Raw genomic sequence first — 27,281 nt, 5'->3', positions numbered from 1 at the left:
TAACATTGGTGAAGTGGAGAGACTGTTTAACCAATCAGAATGTGCTATGCAAAACAGTGTTCATGGCACCGTAAAAATAGTGATAATGTCTACTACCCAGGTTTAATTTCAGTTTTATTCTGTTTAGCAATTCAGGTCAGCTATTTGATTTGATGAATCATTGCATAATCACTGCTTACATATAGTATAACCGTAAAACATTGGATGGGAGCTCATAGCTCTAATAAATGAATGCATTTCCTTTCTTATCTGCTGTATTCTACGCTCCAGTAATATAAGGTGTACCGGGTTATAAGGCACATATTTAAATTCAATGCCAAAATGGGGAGTTTTAGTGTGCTATACAGTCCGAAAAAATAAGGTAGTTCTATCAGATCATGTTGTTTGGTTAATCAGGTATGGGCCTTCTTCACATTCATTACAAATAATGTGTAGCCTATTCATGATATAGGTCTGGTACTCTTTTCAAGTAGACACACACCTCAAAAAAGCATTGATGGAGTTATCTATCAAACCAACAGGTTATCAAACTCTTTAATAATCATAATGGGCAATCCAAGACTCAAATGAGCAAATGAAGAGCAGTTAAAGAAAAAAGATTGTTAAACTGGTGTGAATATTGAAGGACACCATAATAAGTCCAGAAGCAGAAGTATGAAAAGGAGGCAAAGTCTTTAATACAAGCTACATGTTTTTTTACAATTCTACAGCAAACAGTTGTTTTTTAGTAAGATTAACACTATTTAAGAGGGTAGTTCAATATAAAATTTTACAACCGCAGAGAAATTCATAAGTCATATTATACATAAATATAGATATATATATATATATATTTACTAGTGCTGTCATAATTAAAGTCTTTAAGCTTTAAAGCTGCTGAAACTCAGAGTTTAAACAGCTTTAGACAGCACTTTCATGTGTCATCTATATCCTTAGCGCAAAAGGGTTTACGTCCCATTAAATAACCGTAAAACATTTACTGCTATCAACAATCAAGGTGAAGTATAAATTAGGTTCAAGCACCATTAGGTTTTAAACTGAAGACTGTGAGGACACCAAAACGTTTAAAATAAATACACGACGGTACGCTGTGATAAATGGCTGCCATTGGAACACAACAATGACGACAAAGACAATGGTTTTAAAAGATGACATCAAAAAAAAATTGTGGAGCGATTGTCATAGTTTGTTCCTAAAAAAAATATGTTTTTGGACTGTGAGACACAACGGACATTCCAAAGCTCATCGAGGTGTCCGGAAAGGGAAAAAAACTCTAGATTATTAGCATCCTTGAAAGAAATGTAACAACATTTATGTTTAAAACCTGTTATAACCCTGTTTTAGGCTTGTTGTCACCAGACCCATTCAAAGTTCCAAAGGATTAACAAAAGCACCTTTATCACCCAGAACACACAAATTGAAAGGGAATTTCAAAATGTTGGATTAATGATACAAGCTTTACATTATTTGATGGGGTATGAGAGTAAGCAAGTATATAGGCTGTGAAACTTAAAACTTGAAAGCAACTTGGCACCCCTGCATCCGGTGTGATGGATAAAAAAATTGTTGAACTCCGACTACTGTCTTCAAAGAAAATATGTGTCTAGCATTTAATGTTAAACCTTGATCCCAGGTGTCATTTAACCGTTTTCACAACAAACACTCTTATACATAGGGATGTTTCGAGGGTTTAACCAATTTTCTCAACATGTATCCCTAACAGTCTTGAAAAGGTGCGACAAGGGGAACATTCAGACAGTGTAAAAGGGGCTAATGACTTTTATATTGACACTGCTACCACCTACCTGCCAATTTTTGACCGGACTTGACATGAAATTTTAAGTCGCAATTAGACAATAAAAAACATTTGGAAGTTGCACTGTGAAATTTGACGGCACGCAGAAGCAAAAATATACCTGCCCAACTACTAAAACACACTCTCATGCGTATAAACAGTGAGAAAATTGTATTGTGGCAATAAAAAGTGGAATCTTTGAAAACCTCAATTAGGAAAAAAAGGCATGAAGCTGCCCGGCATAAGCCCATCAGACTAGAAGGACCCCTGACATCGCAATGAAGCCATCAAGTCACTGGGACTTGAAAAAGACTGGTCGTCAATCAAATCTATTTGGTCATGAGAGGAACACCTCTGGACTCAACACAATACCAGACACATCGAGTCTCTCCAAATAGTTTTGAAAAATAATCTGGTTCTATTCCTGTGGATCAGTCAGAGTACTGAAGATCCAAGTCTACAGTCCCATCTGTCACCACAAGCCTAACTCGTTTGGGTTTTGTAGAGCCCAGAGAGTGAGAAGTTGGTCCATAGTGTGGTATGTCCTGGGGGTCACCTGGCTGATTCTGGTGGTGCAAGTCCTTTTTGTGTTCATCTGGACCTGCTTTGTGTCCTGAAAAGGTACCCATTGAAAATGATGGCGGGTTGGACTGCTGGGAGCTGCAGGGCTCAAGGACAAGTCGACCCTGGGTCCCTGATGGTTCCATCAAACAGTGGTAAGTGTAGTTTGTCGGGCAGAGTCCCGGGTAACCTTCAGACCCATCTCTGAGGCCCAGCGTCAACGAGTGATCACCACTGAAGTTCAGTACATAAGGGGGAGCCTGCGGGTTATAAGAGAAGGAGCTGGCTGGGTGGCTCTTGTTCGCCGATGTTGGCGTGCTGGGTGGTGTACTGTTGCCAACTTGTGGACTGCTGCGATGCTGCATTGGAGAAAGAGATGAAGGAAAGCTGAAATCAAATGGATCCTGCTGAGGGTAAAATGCCTGGCTCTTGCCAGAACCCAGTACAGTGGATTTATCATGTTTTGAGGTTTTCTCCTGTGGGCAAGAATAAATGTCTTTGCTTGGGAAGAAGAACGGTCTGGGCAGGGCAGAAAAGTTTTTGTAGGTCATGTTGGTGTCCTGATTTTCGTCACCCTTTTTAGTCCGACTGAATGACGGATACAAAAATGAACTTTGTTTATTGAAATGGATATTGGACCTGTCAGGGATAGAGGAGGGAGCAAAACAGTTGATATTCTGAGCAGAAATATTGCCTTTGTGGGGATTTGCCGGTACCTCATGAGCCTTTTCAGAGGATTTTGTGCTGGGTGTTTTGGCGTTGGATGGGTTGCCAGCAGGCAGAGGGTCTTTGGAGGGAGCACTGTACAAGTTCTGCGTTGGGTTCCCGCCCTGAAATTTTAGAACCCTGTGGATCACAGTGGAGGACTTCTCTTGGGAGCTGAAGGGATTGCCAGAGGAGTGTACATTCCTTCCAGTTAAAAGTTGAGGATTTATGAACTTGTTAGCCATCGGAGATGATAGTCCGTGCTTGGTCTGAGGGAGATCTTGCTGTGCACTAGGCTGGCAGCTTTGAAAAGACTGGGCATGTTTAGGAATTGCCATGCGGTGGAACGGTCCATTCATTTTAAGATTGGATGAAGCTTTTGACTGGTCACTGCTTGGTTTGACATTTAAGGCATGGTGGACTAAAGGAAGAGGACTTGGACAGATGTCCGTAGGACTGGCCAATAGGTGTGCCCTGTTTACAGCAGAGGAGGAATTAGCTTTTGAGTTTTCTCTGGACAGCCTCATTCCAAGATTTCTTCCAGTAAGTCGGTCCTTCCCTGCCATTCCGGGATTGGTGAGCATTGAAAAACTGATTCCCGGTTGAGATGACATTCTGCTAGATGGATTTTTTGCCTCACAGTCCAGAGAAACTGAATCATTTTTTGATGAAATGACACTAGGGAAAAACGGTAGATCTTCACTGGTGAAATTGTTACCAGTACTCGAAGGACCGAGGTAGGGTGTCTCAGTGGTCCATGTGTCAGAGGGGCTGTGCGAGAGGGGACTACTGAAAGGATCTGTGGGGGGGTCAAGTGAACACAGATCCGAGGGTGATGAGCTGAGGATGTTCTGCGGCTGATCATATCCTTCAAAGTTTAGACACTGGAAGTCAAGGATGTCATCGCAACAGTTTGAAAAGTTGGGCTCACCCGGTAGAATGTTGTCTGAAGTAGGAAACGGTGGAGACTGAGATGGGGGATGGTTGGAACTGGGAATTATGGACATTGTGGCAGTCTTTTCCAGAATCTGTGATGAGCAAAGACCCTCAGATAGCCTTGAGAGACTGTTGTCAATCTGTTGGAGGGACTGACTGAGGCAACCAATGGGTGTCTCAATAGGGCAGCACTTAGAGGCAGTTTTGTGCCGCTGCTTCCTACAGGCCCCACTGCTGACTTGATATCTCTCAGTCCCTACATTAGTTAACTCATCACTTTCTGGGGTCTTGTTTACAGGGGAAGACAATGAAAGCGGCGAGAGTGACAAAGACATCTGCGGTGCTTCCGATTTCTGGGGCAAAGTGTTATCGTTCAACTTCTGAGTTAGAGGTGGTGGGTCTTGCAATTTGCTCAAGTCCAACAGTGCTGGAATTTGCTTCGCTAAAGGTAGACCTCGAAGCTCTCTCTTCACAAGTGTCTCAGTTGTAACGTCAGGTCGCTTTTGTTCTTCGTTCTTGAAATCCACTTCCCAGATGTCCTCTGATTTTCTGCGCAATTTGAGAACAGGCAGAGAAAGACTGTTGAAATCTGACTTGGACTCTAAATTCTCATGAGTCCCACTTTCAAAAAGACAGCTGCTTCTCATTAATTGATCTTCAGTTTTTGTTTCAAAGACCGATGCCATCTCACTATGAGTTCTCCCCAAATGGAGGCTTTTCCCAGAAGGAATCCTCCTATCTGTTTTTTCTTCACAATCCTCCGGACCCAGGTCCAACATTGAGTATGCATTCTTCTCACCTCGTTTTTTCAAGCGAAGGAGTCTGTTTTTGGACTTCTTACTGGCTTGTACATGAGCCTGAGCCGCCTGCATTTCCATGCTTAACACAGATACTGAATCCATGATGGCTTTAAGGGGATCGCTGCCTGAGTCGTCATTCTTTTCAATTTTAATACTACCCAATCCATTGCATTGCATTTTCCACTTTTTTCCTCTTTGTCGCTTGAAACGGATCTTAAAATTTAGTCCAGGATTTGTCTCGTTAATATCCCTTTGTTCCAGGGCTAAGATTCCAGCTTGGGTGTCTGTCTCTTGCTCATCTTCAAACAAATCAGTAACTTGGTTGTCATCTTGCCGCTCGGTTTTTAATTTGCGAACTTTTCTTAGCCGATTCACAGGGGCTTCCGTAACTCGAGGTCGAAGCACCCGGCTCGTGTAGTTTTGTCTCGTGACTCTACTGGTGCTTACGCTTCCAACTTTTGCCTTCATTATTTTGATTCTTTTGGCCCCTTTGATAGTCTTATCTGGATAATGAATAACTCCTTGGCTTGCGGACAAATCACAAACTTCTCTCTGGGTTTTGATTGACGCATTATTTGCATCTTGTTCCGGCTCGACAGCATTGCGGAATGTCCGTTTTTTCAGAGGTATGTTAGATTGAATGGCATCAAGGTTCTGAGAGGTCTGGTATGTATTGGCTAGAATCTGGGATTGAAGTGGTAGTGGGAGGTAGAGGCAAGCATCTGCTATTTTGCCAATTTGCTTTGAATTCTGCATCAGGGGTACTAAATTTGTAACTGTGGTGTTTGACTTGAGTTCAGCTTTCGTCTTTACTCGTTGGCTGATTTTCTGCCCGCGTCCAGAACCTTTTGATGGCACATGGCTGCTTGCATTGAGTTCTTTTGGGATTGAAGGAAATCGATAACTTTGTAGTTTATTGATTAGTGACGCTTTGTCTGTCTTTAAAATGTCAGACACGAGGACCTTAACATGCTTTATTACTATGCCATTGTTTGGACAGTGTATCGGCTTACTTGGCATATCAGTCAAGGGTTCTGAAACATCAACCTCACCTAGATTTTGGGATTTAACTCCCTCCAAGTTACTTTGTCTGGCCATTTTTGTACTGGAAAATTTCTTAGGAGTCAATTTCTTATTATCCGTGGTGAGCGTGTTCTTGTGTTTCGCAGCAAACACTTTCTTAGGCTCAGAAGAGGTCATTTTCTTGCACTCAATAACTGAGACTGCTTTACACTCAGGAGCGATCACTTTCTCGCAGTCAGGAGGGGGAGCTTCCTTGCTCTCAGGATGGGAAACATTCGTAAACTCAGGTGCAGGAATTTTTTTGCACCCGGCAGTGGTGGAATTTCTATTTTTTTGTTCTGCAGATTTTTTCTTTTCTGTTCCCGTTTCTTCTTCAACCACTGTATGGATTTCGATAACCTTGCTCTTGCTACTTTCCTCAAATTGTGAGGACTCGTCTGCTATCCCATTTGAGGCATGCCGCTTCCTTATTGTTCTCTTATCAATGGCTTTGAAATACATTTCTCGCACTCCTCGAGTAGCTTCGACGTTACAGTTAGAGATAATTGGGGACGATTCCTGCCTCTGCCGGGATTTTGGAGCTGACAGTGGTCTGAGGCCCTGAATTTTACCCATCTTTCCTCTTAGCTCTCCTTTTATGCCTTGATCGCCAACGGCTGATCCCTGTGCCTCACCGCAAGGTGCTGAGATTCTAGTGAGACAGACGGTCAGGTATTGCTTGAGTACTGGATTTTCGGAAACTTTTTTACGAGGTTTTTGGATATTCTGAGTCTTGGAGTCCAAGTTATCTTGTTCCGTACCCTCATGCGTTATTGTGATTAAGTTCTTGTCTAAGTCAGCCCCGTATGTGCCTCTAGATCTGGAAGAACTTCTCAAGGGAAGACCTCTGACAGATTTCGCTTTAGGACTTAGCCATGCTCTGTTCCTCTGAAACCGACCATGCGAGAAATGCTTCACATTTGGGGTTGTCCTTGGTTTCACCACCTCCAGTTGCTGAAGGAGGGCCCGCTCTTTACTTTTGGGATCCTTGCAGACCAGCAGAAAGTCAAGCGAGTGGCGGCGCACTCTGATCTTCAGGTCCCGGATCACACACTGTGAAAGGAGTGGCAGTGTCGGTCGCTCTCTCCTTGTTTCGCCCGCTTCACAAGATTTCGGGAGTCTTTGGTTCTGTTGCCTCCACTTATTTGTCTGGTTCCACTTTCTGTTTTTAAGGGCGTTCTTCCGCATCTGATGGGTAAAGGAGTTCCTAGAAGGGATTGCTAGAAGAGAAAGTGTTGTAATTAGTTCAGTCCTACTTTGACTCATACTAAAATATTATCTGATATGTGACAACATTTGGAAACTCGTATATTTTAACATTCCAAATCATGAATGTATATAACATTTTAAGATTTAAAAAACATATAGTTTTAATGAGGCTATTTTTTGTATTATAAACCAACAAAAAAGAATGACCCTTTTACACCTTGCATTACGGGAACATCGACAAAAGCAAGGATCTCAACAGCTGGGCCAAGGGCTTACACGAGTCGGGCCAGTTGCCGGTCAGGCATGCTTTTTATGTTAAAATTATAATTATTATGGAGGGAAAACCTATAATGGTTCAGAAAAGTGTGGGGACCCCTGGACTACAGGGTAGTATTGGATTGCTGCACACGTGCCTTTACAGGTCTGAATAGATGAACCGGACCATGGCAAAATGTGACACTTCCCACAGACCCTAGCCCTGTCAAACTGGAAAATTGTTACAAAGTTGCACAGCAACAAACAGAAACCAATTGAGACTTGATCTGTATTTGTACCATACCATACTATTCAGCTGCAGTGACCACGATTGCTCATTGAAGGAAAAATTAAAAGGCGGCAGTAGCTCAGGAGGTAGAGCGCTCATCTTGGGATCAAGGGATCCCAGTTCGAATCCCAATCCGACAGTGTTACATGTCGAAGTGTCCTTGGGTAAGACACTGAACCCCTAATACCCCCCATAAGCAGGTTAGCGCCTTACATGGCTGCAAGGCCGCTATTGGGAAATGTGGAGCATATTGTAAAGCGCTTTGGGAAGTCATTGACTTGAAAAGCGCTATATAGATGCAGATCATTTCATTTTCATTATGCACACTTGTTAGAAACCTAAATAGCCCATACAGATACATTTGTGATCATGATTTACAACCTCACACAAAGCAAAACCTTGAGCTTTTCACCCAGAAAACTCTAAAGCTAATTTACATTTATTTATTTGTAAAATATTGGAGATAAGATTGGGCCTAAAAAATCTAGCTAGATCCAAACCGGCCCGAAGGTATAAAAGCCCAAACCAGCCCGAGCCCGACCGATCAACTTGGTTTGAGGGACCAAACCTGAAGTAAATTCAAAGCTTCACTTCGACGCCGGAGTGCAATTTATGCTTCACTTTCCGCTCAGTCCCTTAATTCAAGTGTGCAATTTAACGGTGAAGTATGCGTGGCGCCAAAGAGCAGCGCCAAAGTGTGTTACTCAAGTAAAAGTACTGTAACTTCGGGATAATATTAATCAATTAGAAGTAAAAATTTGTCATCCAAACAATGACTTTAGTTAAAATAAGTGCATGGAATAGCGTGCATGTTGTGCAGATCCTCAACAGAGGGAGAAGAAAAAATATCAAAAGAGAAACCCACCCCTTCCCGACTTAATGATTGAGATTTTATGCCCAAGATCATACCTACTATAATATATTTAACAACATAAATTAAAAATAATATTCCAATAAGTCAAGGTATGAATCTAATGTATGTTTCTGCATTTAACAGGGTGATGAAAAAGGATACCTGAATGTAATCCTGGAATAATAGGCCGGGAGCTCAAGTGTCCCTTCTCTCGCTGGTGGCGAAGGTAGCGCTCCCGGAGGCGGTACTTCTGGCCCAAGGGGTCTTTTGTGTCCTCAATTTCAGGCTGTTTCCCTCTGTGTTTAAAATGACCTTCTCCTTTCCTGTGGGAAAGTCATCAGTGGTGTAATAAACATGTCTTAAAAAAAATGACAGAACTCTCCGACGTCAAAGGACAGACCTCTCGCAGGTGCAGCACTCGCACATTTCATTGCCCTCGCCAAAGAAGCTTGCACCATAGTAACACGTTATCTCCTCACCGGGCGAGATGGTTCGAATGACTTCCACGCAAGCGCCATTCTTTTCACCAGGGACGAACTGGGCGTGGATTGGGTGGAAGGTAAGGAAAGGAAAGACAAAAGATTGGTTGGGCCCCCATGAGACAAAGAGAAAGACAGATGGGGATAAAAATGGTGTGGTTAACATCTAAAAATATTTTGGTCAATACTGTGAATAATTGCCACGTTGCACATCACTTTGGTGGCTCCTGGTAAAAATCTTTTTGCTCACCTTGCAGTTTGGCTTGCAGTCTTCCAGGGCAAAGAAAAGAAAGAACACAAGATGCGGTTAGTTCCATCACAAATTAAATTCAAATGATTCAAATTACCTGAAGTATTCTAAATGGTACAAATCACAGATATTAAAAATATATTTTTAATATGAATGAAACCGTTGGAATATATTTTCACAGTATCCGTGTACATTATTACAGTTAGCTTTGAAATAATTTCTTGAAAAAAAATAATCATCAAAATTATATTTTGATTCACCCTTGTACGTATGGATTACTGAACCTTTAAACATAAAAAGGCTCATAACCAATTATAAGAATTACCATTACTAATTACCCTTACACAGAACAAATTAAATAGAATTCCTATAGAGAATAGAGAAGGCAAATATTCAAGATTAAGAATCAGTGTACATTCAGAATGTATTTTATGACCTTTGAACCTAATAAAATGATTTAATTAACTCCTTGATCTTCGAATGTTCGTGTTAATACAAGGATTTTCAATATCCTTATAAGTATGGCAACAGAGGATTGGGGTAGTTTTGCACCGAGTAAATTTTCTGTCCTTTAGGGGGCTGTGAGTAGTGAGAGTCTTCAAGCAACAGATGCAAATATTTTGAAGCAACAGATACAAAATGGCAGCTAAGGGCGCCATTCATTGTCAATCCAATTTTTGTGTGCTCAATGTTGTGTCCGAAATTTCAAAATATTCTTCATGGTGACGCCCTCTCCTGGCTGAAATCATCATTGCCTCTGTCATGCGGCTTCTGTAATGCGTACAAGAAACGTGTCTATCTTAAGAGTAGCGCTCAAATAAACTCTTCTTTTTACATCTTTTGGGGAGTTTGGGTTGATATTTGGACTGCAAATGAAACAGTCCTTTTATCATTTTTTATTTGAACATTTTCAACCTGGAATAAAATCATGACCGCGCATGTGAATTCACTCTTCTCACCCCTGTGACTGTTAGTCTGGAATAAGCATGGTACGCATCCCACCTTTAATGTAAATTGTATTAGTTGAACAAAAGTGTTGGTTATTCTGCTATCGAGAAGAGGTCTTTTTCATGAACCTTTTTGCACTTGAGTGTCCATACTGACCATGGTTGATAAACGCTGCAGGTCCAAGCCAGAGCTGAGCGCAACGTTTACGTGTCGAATACATGACACTGAAGTCGTTGACGCCGGCCTGCAGCACGGCGCTATCAGCCGGACTCAGCTCAGCAATGCAGCCCAGAAGGACTTCCACACGCTCCCCTGCATACCTGTTCATGAGGGATACATGTTACAAAGTGTAACTGTAAAGCACCCTCGGCCAAATTTCATCTTCGAATTAAATCGTCTTTGTTATCATTTATGTCAACGTTGTGAAACATTGTATGCAACGAGAACATACTTCTTAGACTGTGAGCCTCTAAGCCTTAGAGACTAGCGTAAGTTGTAATAGTAGTGCAATATTTGTGAATGAGATAGAATAGCGCATCATAACAAGTGAAATGAAAATAAATGTCATAACGTTTGTAAATGATTTGAACAGAAAATTATAATAATTTGACGTCACATCATGCTGTCGGATTGCCCCCAGAAGTTTTTTTTTTCATTTAGAGCACATTATTCTCCTTTGGTGAAATGACAAAACGGTTGACTCAATAATGTTGCAGTTGAAAAACATGAAAGGTTAAACGACATAAAGTGCATTTAAGAGACTCCTCAACAGCCATTCTATACCAAGCCAAATGGGGATATTTTAAAGGCCCCATATATTCCACATAACTACTTCCTACACAATTACACAAGTCTTTCAATATATTATATTCACAGACTATGCTGGAGAAAATAAGTATTCATTGTACATGTGTAATTGATGAGAGCATTAAAAGGATAAAGGATAGTAAAAATATTTGTTTACGACAGATATGCCTAGACTTCATGTTGCGTTTAGTGTTTCTCAAAAGTGGGCCCAGGACCCATTTTCAGTGGGTCGCAGGCTTTTGCTTTGGCAAAGCAATGCTAAGAAAATTGAAAAAAATAAGAGTGGATGAGGATAATGTCATGGAAAATGGAGTTGACACCAGTTAAAAGACCAGTAAGAATCATAAGTTGGCCCGGAGAGGGATGGGCACCACCAGGCTCTACTTGCCTAAGACACACCACAGCAAATGGTTCCCTTATGGCCCTAGTGGTTAAGGGATCCAACCAACCAAACAACCAACCAGCCCACAACTCACCAACCAACCGACATTTGATTACACATGTTGGGCATGGCCAAACTCAGACACAGAGCAGGACATATGAGGGATGGATTTTACTTTATTGAAGACAAAGCTACTGAAGTGAAGCGTTTTGGAACTCAAAGGGAAAGTGTGTATTATCTAACCACTAAGATGTCTATGTATTATGTATTGCAACCGAAAATATGTGCTAAAAAGCACGAGGAAGAATACAAATTATGGAGACTCAAAGTGACCAAACCACACTAGATTTATTCTCATTTTTCACCAGGCCTATTGTCTATTCTACTACCTGTAGCAGTAAGATGGCTGACAATTATGTTGTGGTAAATTTTATGTCAAATAATTGCTCATTTCTTAACCTACAGGTATTTTTTTAAATGGCGTGTTTACATGTGTCACAAGTATTTTTTCACATTAATTAAGTCGATGTTGTTGTTTTTTTAATTTATGTTTTTTTTCACCTTTGAGAGTCGATAAATAATACACGATATTTATTTACAGGTAATGGGAATATCATTACTTGGAAGTCGTTTTGGTTTTGCTGGTTATTTTGTTTTGTTTCTTAAAATGAGAACATATCGTACTATTGCTGGTTTAAACTGCACAATCTTTTCTTTTAATACATTTTAGAGGTGGAAGTTTTTTTATCGATTTGCGTTGTGGCTTGATGGAAAAGATCTGACAATGACCGGATCATTTAAAATGTGTGTCAGCTAGGCTGCCGTTGTATTATTTAACTATACACAATAGATTGCAAAGATAACCATATCAAAAAATCATTGTCACAAAAATAGTTTGGGCCTCAGCAGTTCCCCCAGATATAGAAGGTTTGGCATTCAGTTGTGCCTGATCAGATAAACTATGCCAATTTTGTAACAAGTACATACCAGACTAATGACTTCTTGGCTACAAAATACAAAGTTTGTATTGAAGGAATTTCTCTTTCGTTATAACTGTACACCATATAGTCCTCTTTCCCTAATAAACTAATAATGTTTGTTGAATGTTTAATAAACGAAGAATAAATAAGGAAGAATGTAAGGACAAACCAGTGTCTGGTGGAGGTAATCTTGGCTCCATTTGTCTCCGATGTGTAGCGGTCACAGGACTCAATCTTGATACCGCTATCCAGTAAAAAAGCGTTGAGGTAGCGGTTAACCTGTAAATTGGACAACGGTTTCAAACAAATGGATTTGTGTGCCAGGGAATGAACATGTTCTTGGAAAATAAATAGAAACATGGCATTACGTGCCATAGATATTAGTCTCACTTGTGTGTTTATTTATATCATACAAAGGGGAGGTTCAGTTATCATGAGTAATTGGCAAGTGGAGCTTAAGCATTAAATTTGTGTGATACATGCCAACATGCTCCATTTTTTGCATGATTTGTATTTTGTACTTGGCACAGTGGAGGCATGTATCAGGAGCCAGAGAATATATTTTAATTATCAAATACGGACATTTATAAGACAGATCAAAAAATTAATACAGTTCCAATAATGTAAACTTTTCACTCCAACTGCATGTATTAATTGTAGCGTTATTCGGGGATGTGAAATAATAATAAAGAATGCCAACATTGTTGGTCCTAAATCTAAGTAGTGAGCTCTGACATTGATTGTAACACAAGTGTGAGATAACGCATACCCTGGAGCATTTTAGATAGTTAGAACAAGACTAACTAACTAGCTAAGTGATTAACTGAAAAATTCAAAAACACTGGATAATAAGGCACACCCTCCAAAGTATTAAAAAAAAAATCATATATAAGACACATGGAATTAAAACTACTGTGAGGGCTAGGGTTGCACTAAAAACAAAAATGTGCTGTATTTTTTACATTGATTGATCAGTCATATCACTGATCGCAATTGCAAAACTTTAATACAATGGGAATCTAACCTGGATCATGGCATTGAGCGCCAGATCCCATCCACTAGATACCTAGGGATGCAGACACAAGAAAACGCATTAGGTCTAATCTCACCATGACACTATTTTTTTGTCACAGTGCCCAATTGTTTATGTGTTTGATGTGAAAATATTGTCAGACATTCAACTAATCTGTGGTACAGCCAACTTGAAAAGTCTTTACAAAGAGCACCTGAGTCTGAACAGAATGATGATTAGGGCATTAAGGGAAATAATTTGGTCTTTATGAACTGAATAAAGATAACAGCATTGAGGGAAGTAATACGGTCATCCTGAAAAATATAAACGCATGGCCGTAATCAAAACGTTTGAGCTGAGAAAGAGTGAAACCACATTCTCTCTACTCTAACACATCTAGTACAGCGACTATATAGATTGTGATGATGACAAAAATCGAATGACTTTTGAGTGGATGGGAACCGCGCACTCCATGCAGCGATCAGTTTTATTCCTGTTAAAGTTATGCAATTGTCAACAACCATTCATGTCCCTAGCCACTTAGTGGTTAGAAATCGGAGCCGTTACCATTGCTATCAGGTTATATCCCCGTTGCCGCCATTGCTATGCAATTGTTGTCAGCGATAAAATTAATTGCACAAACAATACAACTGCCCAATTTGGAATTTTTGGGTGTGTCTTATAGTCCGGAAAATACGGTACTGTTCCCTCCATACTTAATGAATAAGTTGTTGCAGACTCACTCTAACAATTGAATGTATTAACAGAGAAGAATGAGGGATGGAAAAATCATTATGATAATAAGAAAACGTAAAAGTACACACATGCTGCCTCAGTAGCTCCTGCCGGTGGCTTCCTAAAGCATTGAAGTAGTCGCCTGCCAGCTCACCAACTGTCAAAGCCTCAAAGGTAGCGCTAAAGTCATGTGTGCGCTGGAAGCGCAGCAGGGTCTCTTTCAGGTTGCCCCAACGACGGACCTCTGGTACTGGGCTGTACAAGTACAAAAAAGTAATTAAAAAACTAAACACAACACAATTTTTTTGTGAAACCGCAAAAGAGAAAAGAAGTACAGTAAAACTCGGATAAGTCGGACTCGCATAAGTCGGATTCTCGGATAAGTCGGACAAATTGCGTGGAACGTTTGTTCTCTAGGCTTTTCTGTAGTATTACACCTCGCATAAGTCGGATTTTATAAGTCGGATCCTCGCCTAAGTCGGATGGATTTTTCCGTACAATTGACCCTTTTTAATGGTTTTCGCCTCTGATAAGTCGGATCGGTATCAGGTCGCCTAGGACATCTCCCAAATGCTCTAAATTTCAGCCTCCAGTGGCAGTAAGCGATGGAATTTTCCGGGAAGATTTTCACTCCTCACAGATTTTCCGGGAAGATTTTCACCCCTCCCAGATTTTCCGGGAAGATTTCTTGATGTGACGTGGCGTTCCGTGATTGGCAGAGGCTATTCATCAAACTCCTCCTCAGTGTTGAATGATAGCACTCTCAATCACAGCACGCGGTCATAGAACAAAGCCTCGTAATCATAATCCCATTGTTTCTTATTACAGTAGTGCTAGCATTCAAATTGAATTTGTGTGAATTTCTTTGGACTTCCTTCTTAGTTCGAAATTTTGCGACCTCGGATAAGTCGGATCCTCGGATAAGTCGGATGAAAATGACCGGTCCATCTGGATCCGACTTATCCGAGGTTTACTGTAGATGTTGTGTTATTAAACATCGATATGAAAGCATGTGATGTTGCCAGGCTATAATTGCTGTCCATTTTGGAGTCAGCGTGCTCATGTTTGAGGAAGGCAAATACGACTAAAACATAAAAGGCAAGCCTGGCCGGGTGAGTGCTGTGCATGTCAGCGTAGAAAAAATTGCAGCTTTTGCTATCAACAGCTCTAATTGATTTTCTAAGTATTAAGAAGTACACATGAAAATGAGAGGGAATGTGAATATTCAAAAGTTACTTGTACATGTTCTGCCTGTATTCATAAAAAAGCAATTTAGAATTACACCAGAGCCTTCATCATCATGAATAAAAAGTGAAGGGGGAAAGAAAATTATTTAATGACATCACATTATGTGATCTTCTGCATGACTTCACATAACTTAAAAGGTACAATACAAGTAACTGTCCAAATAGTCCCCCCTCATGATAGTGTACATTAAAAACACAAAACCTTAATAACTATGTAAATCTTTAGGAGCTGTTAAATTTATTTTATGCAGAACGCCACTTTACCCTAAACACCCATGAGGGAGGGCAGCACGGCGGCGCAGTGGTTAGCGCGTGTGCGGCACAGTTCTGAGGTCGTGGGAACCTCCTGCGTGGCTTCAAATCCAGCTCCCGACCTTACTGTGCAGAGTTTGTATGTTCTCCCCGTGATTGCGTGGGTTTCCTCCGGGCACTCTGGTTTCCTCCCACATTCCAAAGACATGCATTTCAGGATAATTGGCCGGTCAAAATTGTCCCTAGGTGCGACTGAGCGAGTGAGTTGTCTGTCCCCGTGTGCCCTGCGACTGGCTGGCAACCAGTTCAGGGTGTCCCCTGCCCACTGCCCGATGATTGCTGGGATGGGCTCCAGCACCCCCGCGATCCTACTGAGGATAAGCGGTGCAGCTAATGAGATGAGAGATGAGATGAGACCCATGAGGGAGTTCATTCTGATTTTTTGTGTTTGCATATTTTTGATCTAAAACATTACAAAGTGAAACTAAGAACCTTTGTAAATCTCGGGTCAAAGCTGACTAAAAACCTGAGCCCTTTCACCTTTTTTTTCTAGCACACAAATAAAAGATCACACTGAATTACTTCATGCAAGTAAATTTAGTATTGTTTCCATCTCCGAAAAAATGAATCTGCTCATTACATTCTATAGCAAACACTGGAGGTATCAGACCATATTAAGGAAGATCGAAGTCCGTTCATAGTCTGTACTCATATGTACAAATAGATTCGTGACATATTACATTACTTTAATATGCCACCATGTCTTCCATGCTGCACATACTTCATGTGCTCTCTGATTACGAATCATGCACCTCTGGTTAGCAATCGTCTGAGTCCACTGCTTTACACGTGTCAAATGTGTAATGACAATATGTAAAGGGTTGCAAAAATGAAAGCATCTTGAATTACTAAGGGCATAAGTCATAGATAGTGCGCATGTCTTATGAGGGTTTAGGCAAAACTTGAATGCCCTTGGGTTGGGGGAAATGTCTGTTTCTTGGATGCATCGCGATTCCGACGCTAATTAATGTATCGTAAAATTCGGACTGTAAGCAGAGACTTTTTTCCCCTCACTTTTAACCCTGCGGCACGTGCAACGATGCGGCCAATTTATGCATTTTTTTCGAACGGTTTCGGGGGCGTCCGAGCAGCAAATGTAAGAGTCAGACTCGTGAAATGTATGTGTCGTGGAAGGAGCAAGTTTCATGTAACTTCTCGCTTTGTATATGAATAAAACTAGCATGAACAGACCCTCATCATGGAAAAGGTGTCGATCGAAAGAGGAGGGCTAACTACCTTATTGGGAATAATTGTACGAGTCAGTTTATTTGTAAACTGAAATAATGTGGCCAAACAAACAGATTACAAGAAGCAACGTCCAACAAAGCAGAAACGTTTGAGGCGGATTCCTGTTTATCGCATAATCGTGTTTTGGAGTACATATTTTACAATGTTGGATTCTATGGATTGTCCATGATTAAACTAAGCCATTTTCATGGACATCTGAGGAAGTCGAAGACGGCCCAGGGGACATACTGGTGAGTTACGCCGACTTTATAGTTGAGGGTATCTTGTTTCAGATTGATTGTGATGTTTCTCTGGTGAGTATTTTTTTAAATGATCATCATATCACAAAAGTTTAAGCTTTCTTTGTAAATATCTCCCATTTCAATGTGGGCGCATGTAGCTTATAGTCAGGTGTGGCTTATGTATGTGAAAAAAAGTTTTTTCCTTAACACTTAAATGTGTTGAAGAATTTCTGCAACAAAACTAGACAAAGGTGACATCATAAGCCAGCTGTGTCACCCTTAAGCATATACAGGGGGGGGTGGCCGAGGGACAGCTGGCCGGACCGTATTTTTCTGCTTTCACGGTTACCACTGATCAACTTTGTCAGAAAGTATGTGAGCTCAGGTACAATATTACCCTTCATAAGTTTCCTTAATATAAGGCTAATGGATGCGCTGTTGAAGGCAAATATGCAAACAGGTCATCTACAAGACACTATTAATTTATTACTGTAGCTTCGCTTTTTATCACAGGTGATTAGAAACCAAAGGTTCTCACTTGAATTAAAAAGGTAATATAAACAAAATAAGGGTATTTCAGAAGAAATATAAATATGCTTCATCTTCAATCTATGATGCACACAAAAGGTGATATTCACAAACTCATGGAAGTTTTCAATTGGGAAAAAAAAAAAAGCAACACAACAGTTTCAGGTACTGAAATAGTCATCTGGACTTAAATTAGTGTTTGTGTGCTATTTTGTGAGTTTGCAAAAATTATAAATTAAATTTGTTTTGCTTTGTCAAAGATGCTGAGCACAGTATTTTCACAACCATATGGTGCACATAAAAGTCCCAGATTTTCTAAAAATTCTGCGGCGTGCCCTATCCTGCAGTGCGCCCTGTGTGTCATGCAAAGTCACAGACGTGGACCAGCTCGTGGACTTGCGTGCCCAACCCAGAGACTGGGAGGCTACAGGTTCGAGCCCCTGGCGAGTCAAGACCCACAACATTTATGGGTGAAATACTGAAATACAATGTTTTTGTGATATCTTTCCAACTAAATGCGACTTGTGTGCAGTCTCCTATGACTTTTAAGCTTCGCTTGTGCAGAAGAGGACGTCAAACGCAATGCATTGTTGGCTTGGCCGAAGTAATCATGAATGCTAACAGCGTAGCGAATCTAGCAATTTGAAAGTTATTGTGCTACCGGAGGCTGATTAGAGTCGCCCCCCCAAATATGAATTAAATCTAAAACATTACTTTTCTACCATTGAATGTTTTCTGTGTTTTCGTCCACTATGGTTTATTTATTTCCACACTACACGGAATATCGTGGAAACCGAGCAGCTGTGAGAGATGTTGTGCCCAAATTCGTCTCCCCTGCAAAATCTGACTTCCCTTCGAGTGAAAGCGAACTATGCTTACCACAGAACGTGTGTCGCGATGGTATGTGTTAGTGAAGGAATATCGATTGTAATGATTTAAACCAAAAAGCGATTGTAGTCTATATAATGAGTTTATTAAGACATACGCAAATGTCACCAACACCGCAGCGCTGATAAGCATAGTTCACGCGAAGGTGAATCGGATTTAGGCACGGCAGCAGCGGCCGCAACAGAAGGCACCAGCGTCCTATCGTGCAATGTGCCTTGTGTATGTGTTAAATACAGTAATAGAACCCGCTACAGAGACTGTGCCTTTTAACACGGTGTTCCCTATGGTAGTGAAAATATGGTAATTGTAACTAAATATCGGGAGGGGAAGCTTCAATAATCATTTCGTAATCAGAATTAAAGCCCATGAATCATAAACGTTTTGTGAGGACCAAAAGACTACTAACATCACTTGTGACACAAATTGATTAATAATGATATTACCTAATATTCATTTTATGGGTGGTGAAGCCCAGGAGTGGGTCCAGCACCAGGCTGGTGGCCAGGTCATCTGTCTCACACAGCTCCTTCACACTCATTCTAGTGCAGCAGTCCATCACCTCCCACCATCAGCATGCTGAAAAAATATTGAACGTGTAAGAAGAGCAATACTACACCAAAAGTTACAGGAACTCATTCACATGCACTCCAATGTATGCCTAATTTATTGAAATATAAAAATCAAGTGATGAAAAATCGTTGGTGGATATGGTAGCATGTAAAGTTTCAGAGGTCCTAGGTTTCATTCCAGCGAGCAGCCTCCCTGTGTGGATTTGCATGTTCTCCCAGGCTGGAGTAGGTTTTCTCCGGGCACTCTGGTTTCCTCCCACATCCCCAAAACATGCATGGTAGCTCATTGGTGAGTGTAAATAGTCTCTAGGAATGAGTTTGTGAGTGAATGGTTCTTTGTCTATGTGTGCCTTTCAATTGGCTAGCAACAGAAAAAGGTTTCCCCCTGCCTGACATCAGCTAGGATGGGCTTTAACACCACCCTTGAGACTTTCGTTGGGATGAGACATTGGAAAATGAATGAAAAAACATTAACAAATTCCATTTGGTTTGGATTACTAAACCTATTTGCAATATTTCTTATCTCCACTACTATTGCAGTTTAAAAATGGGATTAAGACTGTTGCCTTACTTTATTAAGCAGCTGCACCTTTATGTACATGTACAAAACAATCATCTTGGGTTTTGATCTTCCTCTGTAAACACCAATTTCATTGGAATTTTATGTGGATGACAATCAAGACAATCTTGAAACATTTTCAGTTGAAATAATTAATTCCATCAAATACTTGGAAAAAAACACTCAAATAATAACAAGCTGTGACCTTAAAACCTAAATAAATATAGGAATTAAGGGACTTTCTTTCGCCTGACATTTGTTGCTGCTAAATGTTATTGCACTACTCTTTCATTGCGATGCACTACTCTTTCATTGCATTATTATTATAACGTATGGCATTATATAAGCGGTACTTTGCAAATAATGTTTACCAATATATCCTGACAGTCTAAACAATTTTCTCTTTCAATTCTCTATTATATGTTTACCATTGAGTGCCGTGGCTAATCTCGTTGCACACAATGTTTCACAACGTTGAGATCAATTGCAATAAAGACAAATACATTTATTCTTGGCCCAGTTTCTAAGATCTGCTCTTAATTCATTCATCATTCTGCTTTTTCGAAATGTGTGCATTCACCGAATTCTCGTTTCATTTCACCTGTCTCGCATACATATTCTAATGCATCAACCTCACTCCATTTTTTTTCTTACATGTTTCCCTCCGAGACCTACTTTTCATTGTGCATCGTTCCTTCCTTACACTGTGTATCCGACCTCCCTGTTCGGGAGTCAAATTGCATGTATTTGTTTTGCACAATTCTGGCGAGAAAAAAAAACGTAATAATGTAATAATTGCAGTTAGCCTCTTAATGCATGTTGTTTTAAATTTAGAGACCGAGCAGCAACCCGAACTACGATATGACCCGAAAGCAAAATAACCGTGACACCCCCTAAATATTTACTACATTTAAAGTGTACATAACAATAATACCCTCGCGCGTTTCATTATTGACAGGATTTAGCGAATTTAGCTTAGCATGATCCTCATTAGCTTCTGTAAGCGATGTGTGAAGCGTATAGCGTTTCTGCAAGCTAGCATCCCCGCATCACCCAAACACGCATCAGTGATTGATTAAAAAAATGCCGGGACAGGGGGTAACCCACCTGGGGGTCTTTTCACCTCAGCGAACAAGTCAGTGTGGAGGAGTAATGTCCGCGAAGCTGCTCTCCGCCTGGGCAGCTAGCCAAGCAACATGCTAGCTGGCTGATTAGCTCACCCTCCGATTACGAGACCACTTCTGGAATGTACTTACAGCACGGCTTGCAAAAACTCTCTATTCACGATGCAAGTACTTTCATTAAGTATTATTTTTAATATTGTGCGTGTCTGTGGTTGTCATCTTAAAAAGAGCACAATCAATGTATTCTTGAAAATAATGGAGGAAAAAGCGCTTCGTCTCCGGTAGTAAAAGTTGACCAGCTACATTGGAGCGCAACCGAACCTCATCGCTTACCTTGCGGACACGCCCATTAAGGGTCCCCATTTGCTGAGTTCGGGGTCAGTCTTGTAATTCAAACGCACCGGTTGCAATCCGACTCGTGTGATTGGACAATTTGGCATAATGGGCGTAGTCAATCCCATTTTTGCTCACAATAGGGAAGTGTTAACCATAACAAAGTAAACCATCATTTCGCTAACGTCATTCGTTGAGCTTCGTGTCTATTCGGCAAATCACAAGAGACCGGTTGCAATTCAATACCGGTGATTGGTTTATATTTGCGCGAAGGCGGGATTAAAGAGTTGTTGATTTACGGTGACAAGAGGTACAGTAGCCTATGGGCGTTTCTTTCGCAAACCTTTAGCATTACAATATTTTTAACACTCCCTATCGGTTACATATGACAGCAGTGCAGCGCTGACGCAGTAAACATGTGCTTCCCAAAACGAATTGTATAGAATTTTCAATTTGACGCACACGCACAACAAACGCACACCATATTGCAAAAATCTCGCAATAGTGGGTTAGAGTAGGGAGTGCTAGAATAACAGAATGTTCAATGGGGGGATGGCAATTCGGAAAGGGTCTACGCACATGACAAATCCCGCACACCCACCTTCCCAAAAGACTATTAAATGTATTGTGTAGCATTGTTTATTCACTCATGGATTTGTTGCAGCGGTACGGCGAGTGAGTGGTTAGCTCCTCAGCGGCACAGTTAAGAGGTCATTGAATTGAATCACACCTGTCAACCTCCACAGCCCTTACAAAATGTTGTATTTTCCCTTGCAAAATACAAAATAATCTTACACCATATTTTTTTTCAAACGTGTTTATTTATGTAGTTTAACATGTTTTATTGTACATGTGTTTTGTTATATCACATATATTGTTAATTAACATTTTGTTGCGAGATACTGAGTTGCTCGACATGAATGAGGTTTATTATAAAAAAAGGTTCAAAAATTAAGTAGCTTAGATGTTCAACGTAGAAGGAAAAAATAAATGCAAATATAATTAAGTAGAATAATACATTTTCTTATTCAGATTATTAATTCATTTTAGATAGATAGCTAGATAGATAGATAGATAGATAGATAGATAGATAGATAGATAGATAGATAGATAGATAGATAGATAGATAGATAGATAGATAGATAGATAGATAGATAGATAGATAGATAGATAGATAGATAGATAGATAGATAGATAGATAGATAGATACTTTATTCATCCCCGAAGGGAAATTCACATTTCCAGCAGCATCCCTTCGCTGAGAACAATACAATAATAAAACAAAAAGAATACGATATACAAATACCCAGTGTGACGTGCAAGTGCCCACTGTAGCGTGTTATATAGAATAACTAAATAGTGCTACACAGAATACATATTGCAAAAAAATTCGGTAATATGCAATGTAGGTGGTGTGGTTTACTGTGGGCTTTTACTCTGCCGGGTAGAGTTAAAGAGCCTCATGGCATGAGGAAGAAAAGATCTCTTTAGTATTTTATGCATTAAATTATTGTTGGTAATATACTGATTAATCGGATAACCACAAACGTGTCTTTTTTCATTTTCTCCTTTTATACTTCCTTTTTTTCTTAACTTCTTTATACAACATAATCATTCGTAATATAATGCATCAAAGCAAGTGAGCCGTTTGAGAGACGTCTCTCTTTAATGAGTTGAGCCGTAAAAGTCGGTTCTTAAAAAAGAGACGGACTTCCTTTCACTACATAACTACCACATGAAATCCGAGGCTGCAGACGCATGTGCACAGTAGAATCAAATCGCTCGCTTTGTTTGCAAAGAAAAAAAAACGACAGGTATGTAGAATCTTCCTGTGCAGAGTTTGCATGTTGTCCCTTGCCCGCTGTCCGAATATAGCTGGGGTGGGCTCCAGCACCCCCATCCTACTGAGGATAAGTGGTGGGGATAATGGATGGATGGATTAATTTGCTGCACCACTTCTTCAAGTTGAAACCTTTCTTTGCTTAATATATCCATACCGTTAACTCAGTATTTTACTGTAGTATCGTATCTTCCAAATGTGTTTGTGCCACCAGGATTGCACTGTATAATTAGGTTGTGCATTTTCACTTGTTGCAATGACAATATATCGTATTCTATTAATTTGGCAGGGTATTTTAATATGTTCTGGCATATTTTTCTACTCTGGCAAGTTTTCCTACCGGACGCTGATTCGACTATAACAGTAATATAAAATTTTCATTATTCCCGTGTATTATACATAATATGTATTCAATAACGAATAATTAATAATATTGCCCAGTAGGAAGGAAGGGTAGAATACCGCCGGCATCTTTGCAAAGAATTTTGCGAGCGACTAAAATGGCGCTTTCGTGTGACTTTTTTGCCTCTTATACAACGCCGATCCATATGGGTAATGACGAAAATACTTATTATTTATAAAAGCAAGTAAAATAAATGAAAATAGTGTCTCACATGACCAGTTCACATTTACAGTAGCTTAGTTCACACATAAGTTAAACTTTAGAGGCATTGACTTCCCTTGGCATGCACACACCATAAATACTTTATTATTATTGAACCCATAAACATTAACAATCATTTATTATTGAATATGTGTTATTGAATATACATTATAGTATATATATATATATATATATATATATATATATATATATATATATATATATATATATATGTGTGTGTATATCTCATCTCATCATCTCACCTCATCAGCCGTACCGCTTATCCTCATTAGGGTCGCGGGGGTGCTGGAGCCCATCCCAGCTATCTTCGGGCAGTGGGCAGGGGACACCCTGAACTGGTTGCCAGCCAATCGCTGGCAATCAATCGTATATATATATATATATATATATATATATATATATATATATATATATATATATATACAATGAAAATGTTATACAGTGCTATAGTCGAATCACCCTCCGGTAGGAAAATTTGCCCGAGTAGGAAAATATGGCATAACATATTAAAATACCCTGCCAATTTAATAGAATACGATATATTGTCATTGCAACAAGTGAAAATGCACAACCTAATTATACAGTGCAATCCTGGTGGCACAAACACATTTGGAAGATACGATACTACAGTAAAATACTGAGTTAACGGTATGGATATAAAAATAAGCAGTGTTGGGCACGTTATTAAAAAAAGAAGTATCGGTGATTAGTAATGATTACTCACTACTTCCAAAAATAAACCGAGTTAGTAACTGGATTGCTCTAATGTAAAAGTTACCAGGGATAGTACCGGTAACTATTTTCGTTACTTAACAAATAAATTGTTGTAGGTCAAAGATTTTGAAATCTTCTGAGCAGTATTTGAATCAGTTGAACAAAGAAGAACAGAAAGGCAGTTGTGTTGTAGAACCTAGTAACATTTATTGCACCTCACAAGCAAGATGTTTATCCTACACTTGAGGTGCAACAAATATAAACCGTATACAATATAATAAAAAAAACAATCAGCAGTAAACAGCAGAAAGTGAGTTTAATAAATCAAATGAAAAAAGAAGAAAAATACTTTAGGCTACGATTCTATATAAATACATTAACACTGAAAAAACACAGGTAATAAAATTAAAATATCTATAAATGTACAACAACAAAAAAAGATAAAATACCAAACAATTGTAACCATTTTATGCTCAACAAATTGAAAGTCAACGACAAGAATCCCCCTAATACAGAAGGTATTTAAAAGAGAAAAAAGGCATCTCGGAATGAACCAGCTGTTGATTTTTCTGTTCGTTCTCTTCCAAGAGCCAGCTCTTAGAGACGTTTTTTTCGCGAACGACACGATTTGGTTGCCGTGCCAATGAAAACAGCACTGTCAAATGTGTGATTCAGCCCTCATTTGCCTTTTCTTTCGTTACATTAGTAAATACTATTTTGGTAATCGCTATCTAGCTATTTAACTAACTGTATGGTAGTCCCTATTTTAAATGGTGACATGATCTGAAACAATGTGACGTAAACAACTTGAGGAGAGCGGAAAACGGCGTCAGGTTTGCAGGTGCAGTAACGGTTATGGCGTTGTAAAGGCGTAAAAAATAATTTGTTAGATTACTGAAAAAAGAACGCTGTCACGTAACGTCATTATTCATAATGACGCTATTCCCGTTAATGAAAATAAGTAATGTCTAATTAAAAAAAATAAAGGAAATAATTAAAGAAAAAAAACAGAATCATTATTCCCGTCAAAGCATTTTACGATATTGAGGGTTATTTTTGCCTTAGGGTAGAAGCTGTTTTTCAATGTGCTCAAGATTTGATGGTCCTAAAACTCTAGCTGTGGGCAGCAGTTCAAACAAGTGATGTTCGGGATGGAAAGAGTCCTTAACAATTTTCTATGCTCTGTTGACGCAGTAAAATCTTTACAGTTCACCAAGTGATCGGAGGGGGCAGTGGTTTCAACATCCGTCAATCCACCCATCCATCCATCCATCCATCCATCCATCCATCCATCCATCCATCCATCCATCCATCTATTTTCTGCACCGCTTATCCTCAGTAGGGTCATGGGGTTGCTGGAGCCCATCCCAGCTATGTATAGAGGAAACCCACACAGGCATAGGAAAAACATGCCAACTCCGCCCGAGTAGGCTGCGATAGCTGGAATTAAAACCTGGACCTCCAAACCCTGGAGGTTTTAAAAGCATGATTTCAATAATTCTTTTGATGGACAAATATTATTCATAATTTTAAAGTGTGTTTCTTTAGTTTAGGGGGCTACAGGTAATTTTAAATACATGGTTCTCAATCTATTATCACGGTGTCATCAAATTTACTTCTAATTTTATTGCGGTTTGTTTCTCAGGAAATGTGATCTTTGTTAATGATTGTCTTATGAAGTTGTTATTACGCTTTCTGTCCAGAATGGACATTTATTGTAAAATATAGTCTATGAGGGTTTATTTGTTGATATTTCAGAATTTTTGCTGTTTTAAAGACAAATTGCTTCAGAATAGCAAAATGTGATATGGATGCATTGAAGTCCCATTTACATTGCAAATTTTCAAAACCAAATATTCCACCATGTCAGAACCGGGACAGACAGTGGACCCAGACGCGTAACGTTTTCACACAAGCTTGATTTTATCGAAATGGGGCAGTCATGTGCGTGAACACAAAGGCCAGTGATCCGCCGATTGCTGGGCGGAAGAAGTGAGACAAAGAAGTCAGGCGCGGGAAAACAGGAAGCCAGAGGCAGACGAGATCGAAACCGGACAGGACAGACGGGATCGATACCAGATACAGGATACACAAGCAAGATACCGGACAGGACGGGACGGACGGGATCGATAGCGGATACTGGATACAACAGCAAGATACCCGACAGGACAGACTGGATCGATACCGGACACTGGTTACACGAGCAAGATACCGGACGGGACGGGACAGATATCGGGTACTGGATACACGAGCAGGATACCGGACAGGACGGAACAGACGGGATCGATACCGGACACTGGATACACAAGCAGGATACCGGACAGAGTCAAAACACACGTCTTGCAAGTGCAGAGGTTCATTGACGGACTGACAATGAGTAAATGGGAGCACTGAGTTTAAATAGGAGGGGAGCCAAGGCAACGAGCAGCAGCTGGCGCCAAACGAGCGGGCCCAGGTGAGGGAAATGGGCAATTGTGACACACTATTATTGTCCATCCATCCATCCATCAATTTTCTGTATCGCTCATCCTCAGTAGGCAATTACCATGTGTTTTTCTCAAATCAAGCTTAAAAAAACAGTGACTTCCTCCTATGTAATATGTTATTCCATTGAGCCATCAAGTGTGGGCAATGGTTATGCACATAAAGTCATTTCCAGTAAAGTAGAATTTGTTTCCGTAAGCTAAATATTCAAATTGGTAGTTTTCCAGTATTGAAATCATGGATAAGAAGGAACTTAATCCCTCCAAGCCTTTTAAATATATAGTTAGGGATACACACCAGAATAAATTATTGTTTGTCAATCATGTTTGAATCAATTTTATTTTCATCTTGAGTTGATCTCAGTCAATGGAAACTAATGTGTCATGATCACGAGACTAAAATGGGGAATGAGGACAGCCACAGCAAGATAGAGCATAAAAGGAGACAGCCAATAAAGTGTAAATCAAGATGGCCCAAGCCAATAATTATGAAGAGTCAAGTGCTTCCACAGGTCGGTGCACACGTTTTCTT

The 27,281-nt window shown here is 40.0% G+C and overlaps 1 protein-coding gene across 1 annotated transcript; it reads right to left on the bottom strand.

Annotated features, from left to right (window-relative positions):
* Positions 1-653: 653 nt before the first annotated feature.
* kmt5c (lysine methyltransferase 5C) lies at positions 654-21,038 on the bottom strand. The gene is made up of 9 exons (XM_088339660.1): positions 20,738-21,038; positions 18,946-19,078; positions 14,148-14,313; positions 12,481-12,590; positions 10,299-10,462; positions 9,195-9,214; positions 8,866-9,002; positions 8,628-8,788; positions 654-7,079 (listed from the first exon to the last, which is right to left on the bottom strand). Exons 2-9 carry the CDS (start codon positions 19,056-19,058, stop codon positions 2,227-2,229), a joined length of 5,724 nt encoding a protein of 1,907 aa, XP_088195786.1. The 5' UTR covers positions 19,059-19,078; positions 20,738-21,038; the 3' UTR covers positions 654-2,226.
* Positions 21,039-27,281: the final 6,243 nt, after the last annotated feature.

This window comes from Urocampus carinirostris, chromosome 1, assembly GCF_059441175.1.
Source record: "Urocampus carinirostris isolate Australia breed hairy pipefish chromosome 1, RoL_Ucar_1.0, whole genome shotgun sequence".
Taxonomy (NCBI): Eukaryota; Metazoa; Chordata; class Actinopteri; order Syngnathiformes; family Syngnathidae; genus Urocampus; species Urocampus carinirostris.
The sequence above is the reverse complement of the archived record's forward strand: the minus strand, read 5'-3'. Positions and strand labels throughout refer to the sequence as shown.

What these genes read in the sequence shown, in the direction of transcription:
- kmt5c (XM_088339660.1), bottom strand. Translation starts at nt 19,058, where the DNA reads ATGGACTGCTGCACTAGAATGAGTGTGAAGGAGCTGTGTGAGACAGAT. An exon ending in TGCAGCGTTTATCAACCATG is followed by an intron (nt 9,215 to 10,298) that starts GTCAGTATGGAC and finishes TTGCCCTGGAAG; the next exon opens with ACTGCAAGCCAAACTGCAAG. An exon ending in TATTCCAGGATTACATTCAG is followed by an intron (nt 7,080 to 8,627) that starts GTATCCTTTTTC and finishes TTTCTCTTCTAG; the next exon opens with CAATCCCTTCTAGGAACTCC.